The sequence below is a fragment of the Dreissena polymorpha genome, chromosome 3 (assembly GCF_020536995.1).
Source record: "Dreissena polymorpha isolate Duluth1 chromosome 3, UMN_Dpol_1.0, whole genome shotgun sequence".
NCBI lineage: Eukaryota > Metazoa > Mollusca > Bivalvia > Myida > Dreissenidae > Dreissena > Dreissena polymorpha.
The window spans coordinates 60605552-60613192 of record NC_068357.1 but is presented as its reverse complement, the minus strand read 5'-3'; the positions used below and the strand labels follow the sequence as shown (position 1 = coordinate 60613192).

The window sequence follows — 7641 nt, the reverse complement described above, 5'->3', positions numbered from 1 at the left end:
AACATACACTACCATCTCATGCTAGTCAATCCAACATACTCTTCGCTATCTTGTGCAAGTCATTCCAACATTCTCTTCTACTCCCCTCGTTACGTAAACATCGTTGGACATCTCGGAGTATCTCATTCTTTCGTCTTAGTATTTCTCGAATCACAGTATCTGATTCTTTGGATGAATTTTCGTATTCCAGTTCGAAAAGTCGGCGACAAAAATATAGTTCTAACAGCTCCAACTCTAACTTTAACTTGGTATACCAAAGGAGGGGCTCTCCGAAACAAATGATAGCTGTTCGTAACTTCTGCAGTCGAAGTATTATTCTCGGACCTTCGGAAATCATGTCTTTAATTGTCTTTATCCATGTTCGCTGCTGACTCGCTTCAAGACGAGAACATGCCATCAGGTTTCTCATTGGAATCATATAGCTGGACAGTCGTTTGTCGGAAATGGCAGTTTTCAATTTGCTCAGCGCTGCTTTCAACCAGTGTAGCAAATTTTGTTCATGAAACAATTTTTGTTCATTGTTCTCTGCTAGATGCAATATCAGGTTTTTCACCATATATGAGGTGATCTCTTTCTTCTGGGGGTTAAGTACATGCTTTACAATCATCTTCAATAGCACGTACAGCTTCAACTGAGTGTCATTCAGATTGTGCATAAGTTCAGTCTCACCAGAAGAAAAACAAATCCTCCACTCTAAATGCGTAAATGTACTTTCTTTAAAGCCTACAGGGGTAACAAATCCCCCCATTGACTCGATCATCTGCACGATGTTATCTGGTGGCCATAGGCGATACCTCTCTGCCCATTGGCGCAATAAGCTTGGAATGTGGCAGCGAAGAGCATGGACATAATCGTAATCAAGTGTTCCATCCGTTACTGGACACGCCGGACCAGAACGAGGTTTAAATACACCACCGGCAATTTGAGCATCTCGTTTTGTGTGCTCATAATAAAGGTCGCTGCTCAACAAATCGTTTCCATGCCCATCGGGCGTTAGCGATTTGACAATTGCTTCCGGACAATGCGCGCGAACTATTTCTTTCTTTAGTCTACAATATGCCTGAGCAGAATAAGCCGTATCAATTCTTAATATGGTTTTTGAAGAAAATTCTTTCGCATCAACCGTACCGGACTCGATACAAATAACATTCGTCGGTACATACATAACATCAAAGTCGCTCTCAAGTCTGCCCGCAACACCTTCAATCTTGCTTCCCGTACCGATACAGTCCTCTTTATCATTGCACTGATGAATAGCTGTCAGACTGTATGCTTCTACGCGGGCCTCCCTCTGTTTTTGGCTGTATCCAAGGATGTTCATAAGCATGCATATTTCTCTTGACTCTTCTTTGTAAAATGACGAAATCTGAAAAAAAGTAGGTACAAGAATGCCTGTTTCACGCATAAACGCATGCTTGATGGTAGAGTAAAATATGATAATCTAGCAGGCTTAAACTGTGTAACTATTTTTAGATCAACATTTTAAACATTTATCCGGTATTTTTTGGACGAAGTTACGTTCCTTTGTTTTGATCAGTTCATTTTATTGAATTTCTACAGACGAAACCAAAGTTTTGACTTTCAAAATGTCATGAAAAGTAAATGGAATTTATTTCTTAATTATTTGATTAGTTTTGTAAATCAGAAATTCATCTTAATGTATTTTTCAAAAATGAGTTATTATTTAGCCGAAATATGATGTTCTATCAACTGTACATAATGTTTTCATACTGCAGGATTTGTACTGCAAGACATGCAAGTAAATTTATCACACCTCAGGCTCTGTTGATAAATGTGCTCAATTGGCTCTATGTATTTGTTCCAAGAGTTTTAATTATCTTCACATTTATTCAATACAGACAACACATTTCATAGAAATTTTCATTTGAACTTAAACTGTGAATAAGAGAGGAACAACATAATATGTGCAAAAGTTTACACCATTTTTTGACAATACTGTGAGTCGTTTACGAAATTATTAGTATAAAATACTATTTTAAAAATATACAATTGCATAGTTCAAAAGTTGTTTTCTATATATAATTAATCTTGCGAGTAAATTATATACAATCAGCAGCGTAATTCTACTAGAACAATTTAAATAATTGCTACATGTACTTTTTAATTCTTTATACGGCTTTCACTTATGAAATTGTTCAATGAAATAAATCTAGGTTTCAAGGTATATTGTGTCTTTTACCTCAATATTTTGTTGGGGCTAATGTGAAGCCAATGGACATGATACAAAAACTACGACGATTACCACCACACAATGTCACATTCAAAAAAATTATCACTTAAACCATGCGTTTTGAGAGAATAAGATTGTTTAAGCTCTTTATTATATAAGTAAATATAAATCATGTGAAACAAGGACACGTTATTTTTTTTACTCCAAATGTATGATTTGATCACACCTAGAAGAAGAAAACACTAACATGTTACACACCAACTATTGAACCCCCGACCCTTGCGGTTTCTGTGTTGTTAGGGATTATCAAATACATTAATCTATATAAATCAGTTGACCCCTGAAGCGCAAACAGTTTTGATCACGGAGACATGCTTTAAGGAAACTTAGCAAAGAATCACTATATGGTTGGCATGCAACGTAACAAACCAATGGGCCTTGCAGTTTCAGAGAATGATTACATTATTTATATTTATAAGCAAAACAATAACCCCTAGAGAGGGCACATTTTCTGCATGATTTGAACAAACTTCAAAGAGAACCTCATAACGATGTTACACACCAAATATTGTAGTCGTGCCCCTTGTGTTTACTTTACATATATAAACACTTTAATTCTCTCTGAATATAAAATGAAATGCAACACATGTTTTTAACTCTCGGTTTCTTAAATGAAATATATACATTTTATGTAATAGAACTCTCACTACACAAAGTTTTTGATCAAGATCAAGATCAATACAAGCGCAGTCTGATCAGGATCCAAAGTGTTCGCTTAACATCTTTAGAAGTACTGACTAAATGACAACTATGTTGAACAATTTGGATCCTGGTCAGACTGCTCTTTTGGAGCCGAAATGGTAGCAATCGCATTAAGGTCCAATTTCCGGTTACGTGGCTCATTTTTTTCTCATGATTGATACAAATTATCATAATATAAAGCAAGTCTGTTGTATATTAAAGAGCATTTTTAGTGTTCATATTCCACCCATGGATGAAAGTTACAAAGTTGGTTGTTATTTAAAGCTTTTAAACAATGTAAAAAGTTTTTAAGGATTTTTTATTTAAGTCAAATGCATGCTATATTTGTTATAAACATACATATGATATACACTCAACAACATTTTAACGATCACTATAATACACTACACACCTGGCTTGTTTAATAGTCTCTATTGAAGCAATACAGTATAATACATGCAAAAGGTGCTTTTACCTATAAATAAATATATATATATATATATATATATATATATATATATATATATATATATATATATATATATATATATATAAATATGTTTACTATTATTATAAAAAGCTTCTACAACAGTGTAATGAGATATATAAAACACTTAAAGGTTAATAAAGTATACATAAGGTTAAATAGGCTGAATTTTAAATTTTCAAAAATAAAAAAAATCGGTTTTTTGGTAGACTGCTCACGTTTGATGCTTTTATTTTTATTTATCCCCCGACTATTTTTTTTTGAAAAAAATCCCGTAAAACAAATTAAAAGAAATGCTGGCCTTAAGTAAGAAATGTGCTCCAGTTTCTTGTGCTTCAAGTCGACATCGCTTTATCTGCTAGCCTCAGGGTAACAATTCTCGAACGGTACCAATTCTCTAACGATTTTTATAAATTATAAAATTTATTCACGGTGGAATCGTTTAATTTGAAATCGAGTCCTATTTTAAGTTAGTCCAATATGAATACATGCTATTGGAAAACTTCCAGCTTGACAGCCTTTTCTTCGTAAATGCAACTGCAGACGAAGATTCATTGAACCAAGTAAAATTTTAATATTTGACAAGATAAATGTGTGGTTAATTCAGTTAGATCATTATAAGTTATCAAAATGTTTTGTTTTATAAGATTCGAACAATACAAGCGATGTTTTCATTCACCTTTAAGGCTTTTAACTACCTTCCAGTTTGTTTACAACTGTCAAAATGAGCGATTACATTCTTGACCTTGCCCTATTCTATTTTTATCTTAATGGATTAGGTTGTAGTCAACTAAGTTGTTTTATGGTCAATTCGTACTGAAGCCAACTCGTAACTCGGTAACATTCAACACCATTTATTGAGAAACATTTTATTCATACAATATAATACATCTATTTAGAATCTCTTTTTATTTCTTTAAGACATATGACACGAAAAAAAATCAAATAAATACTCAGTCTGTGCTCTACAAGCAGCAGTTAGAGAAGTCAAAAAAGGAAAATGTTTGTCAAAAGTATCAATTAGTATTAATCTTTTGATTAAATGAACAAAATATATTAGTAATGACTATCCACGGCAGATGCAATGTCATATTACTTTTGATTAATAATGCGTGTTTACAAAATAAACTGCTCTGCTTACCATGTTTATGGAAACTCTTCACATTCAGAACGCGAATTCTATCCTTGTTTCGGTTTACGGTTTAGTCGCGCATTGTATCACTATATGAAAACTACCAGGTATTGTAAATTACACAATAGAAATATGAATTTTTGACGTGTGTGTTTTTATATGATCAACTAAGTCCTGGCGTAGGTTCTTACTTATATTTATCCGTATAAAACGGGCCTATAAAGATATATCATCTAGTTAGAAATATATAAAAACAATCTAACATAAACACACAATACAACGAATACACATAACAATATCACAATAAAACTTAATGGGACGCGCTGCGGAAAACAATACATAAACATTAATAATATAAAGTATAAAGAATAATATAAAAAAGCTTACCACAGTGTCCGATTATTTAATAATAATAAATCTCATTTATAGTTAATACAAAGAGTTACAGATTTCTAAACCTCTTAACTTGTGAAAGTTCTGAAGGGTTGTGAGGGACGAAGGAATTTGGCGGGGAAGGAAGAAAAGGGTGAACGAACAACCCAATAGGAACATTTCTCTCAATCTTTCTTTCATTCAAACATAAAACATAAATAACAATTGGACAGATACGGTAAACAGTGCTCACATGAAAGCACGTGCAGCAGTTGGATTACCTCGGCCGACTTCGTAGATATATATTGTTAAATGTATAAATGGGAAGTATTCCGATTCACCCAACAACAGCAGATGACACAATGACAAATCACCTTGACAAAGACAAACGAGGACAAACGGAAAATTCGGCGCATGCGTGATGGCAATTATACGTACGCGTGCACTTTAACTATGGAACGGTAAATATATAGGTAAAAACGGACATATAAAAAATATAAAACTGTGACATTCTCCTCTGCTAAGAGAAAACATGTCCCCTGACATTTCATGACTCTTTAACTAATAAAGTACCTACAATATCTACAAAACATACAACTATACAGTACCCAGTATGACTTTATGATTAACTAATCAACTTGAGATTAAGACACACTGAATTACACACTGAATTACATTTACAACTATATCGCAAAACGTATTTGCATTTAAAAAAAGTTTCTTCCAGTGGTTACTAATATCAAGTATACGTATATGCGAAACATTGTGAAATAACATGTCGAAAAGAATTGAACAATATCAGTTGATGCTGTTAAGTGCCACATTCATCAGCTTAGTACTGGATTGTGTTAACAACCCAGGGAAATAACTGCAATAGACATATCAACATTTTATACAGGATTTATTTCCCTGCAACAGATATTTCAAGGTTATTGCTCAAAATTTAAGTATTTTTAAGACTGGTTCACAAACACATGAAATTAAATGTGGTAACACATAGTACCTGAAATTAAAGATCGTTATCCACTTATTCTTAAAGGTACATACTCAATTTTCTGAAATAAATGGTACTGCTAATATTTAAAACATATCATATAAACATAATGTGCAAATATTCTTTTGAAACATCTGCAATGAAACAATACATACGGAATATTACGCTAGTCAATTGTTCCAAGAGTTTGTATTCAGTCGAGTGGCTTGTGTGATGACGTATCACACGAGAGGCGGAGCCTCGAGTGTGATGCGAAATAGCACAAGCCACGAGACTGAATACAAACTCTTGGAACAATTGACTAGCGTAATATTCCATTTATTATATACAGCAACTAACGAAAACAGTTAACAATTGTAATTTTTGCTTTAACAAAACATACAACACAATGATACAAACGGAACGCCGTAGTTTATATAACACGCGCATGAATACAGTTTATGCAAATTAGTCTAACGTGTACACATTTGAACAGGGGACACACAGGTTTTAATCTTCGCGTGTTGAAAGCACATGTTGTTGGATTTACCAGCTGGATTTATAATTCACCAACAGTTAATCGCTGTCACTTTCTACTATGCATATTCTCTTGCGTTTCTTCGATGGAGAGTGTGCATAGTAGTTGTTGATGGTTACGTTACACCGGAATAATTGTGCACCTTGGAGATTTGTGTTATCGTGGGAATCATCAATGGCGGCGTTGGATGTGTTTTTGTTGCTGCTTGACATAGATGTGTTTCGCACCGATGCCGGGATGACAGAACCATAGGTAGGCCTAGGGTTAAGTTGCATAATTTGTTGTTGGTCAGGATTTTCTGATAATATGTCGGACATGGCTGCTTGCATTTCAAGAGAAGCCTTTGCGTAATTGTTAACACTTTGCACATTTTTGTGTCCAGTTAGCTGTTGAATTGTTGTTGGAGCAACCCCATTATGCAAGAGAGTCGTACAGGTTGTTTTTCGGGCACTGTGATTTGTCTTCCGACCTGTGAGATCGCCCCTCTCGGCCATCGTTCTCATTATTGACCTCAAGGAGTTTTCACCCATGGGCTGACATTTATACCACTTGTTGGACCCATCATGTCGACTATAGTTTATACACAAGTAGAAAGGGGCATCATCACGCAGAGCTTCTTTCGGTCTGTGATGAGCAAACTCCTTGTACGCTTCAACAGGGCATGAATCTTTGTTTGTATGAGCAAACTGCTTAGGTGGAAAGGCCCTTTGATCCGACTTGGTTTCCGATGTACGTGTTTTGGTCAACCGTTCATTGTATTCAAGGTATTCTCTTCCTTGATCAGTTTTTTTCAGTTTGATGTCGCCCCATCTAAGGTTGTGACTTTCAGTTCCACCACGAATGCCGAACAATGTTGAATTATTTAGCCAAACTTGATTCAACAGCTGTCTAGGGCTTTGAAGTCCAATTACTGCTTTTTGTTTTAAAATCCCTCTTTCTTCAGAGGTAATGGCTTCAGCAGCATGGGGCCTGTTTCCTTTTCCTTTTTGCTTCAGTTCCTTTCTTTTGGAAGCCAAAACCTTTCGAGAAGTTTCAAACTCTCTGTCATCCAAAATGCTGTGGGAATATTTATTTTCCCTTAAATATCTGGAAAAAATCACATTTAAACATTTGATTTTCATTCTTTTTTTTTTTTAAACTTGACCCATGTACAGAATTATTTGATTTTTTTTTAACTGGATATAATTTGAAAATTATGGGCATTATT

The 7641-nt window shown here is 34.5% G+C and overlaps 1 protein-coding gene across 3 annotated transcripts in view; it reads right to left on the bottom strand.

Moving 5' to 3' along the window:
* Positions 1–5153, bottom strand: part of LOC127874400 (uncharacterized) — a 6096-nt gene extending 943 nt beyond the window's left edge. Inside the window, exons 1-2 of one of the 3 annotated variants that reach the window (XM_052418711.1) lie at positions 4939–5153; positions 1–1366 (exon numbers count right to left, since the gene is read on the bottom strand). The exon at positions 1–1366 is cut by the window's left edge and continues 943 nt beyond it. In XM_052418711.1, coding sequence (XP_052274671.1) covers positions 26–1327 — 1302 coding nt within the window. In that variant the 5' untranslated portion in view covers positions 1328–1366; positions 4939–5153 and the 3' untranslated portion in view covers positions 1–25. Of the gene's footprint in view, positions 1367–4098; positions 4173–4560; positions 4721–4938 lie in introns of those variants that run through there. The other 2 variants (XM_052418709.1, XM_052418710.1) reach the window with 2 other exon arrangements.
* Positions 5154–7641: the final 2488 nt, after the last annotated feature.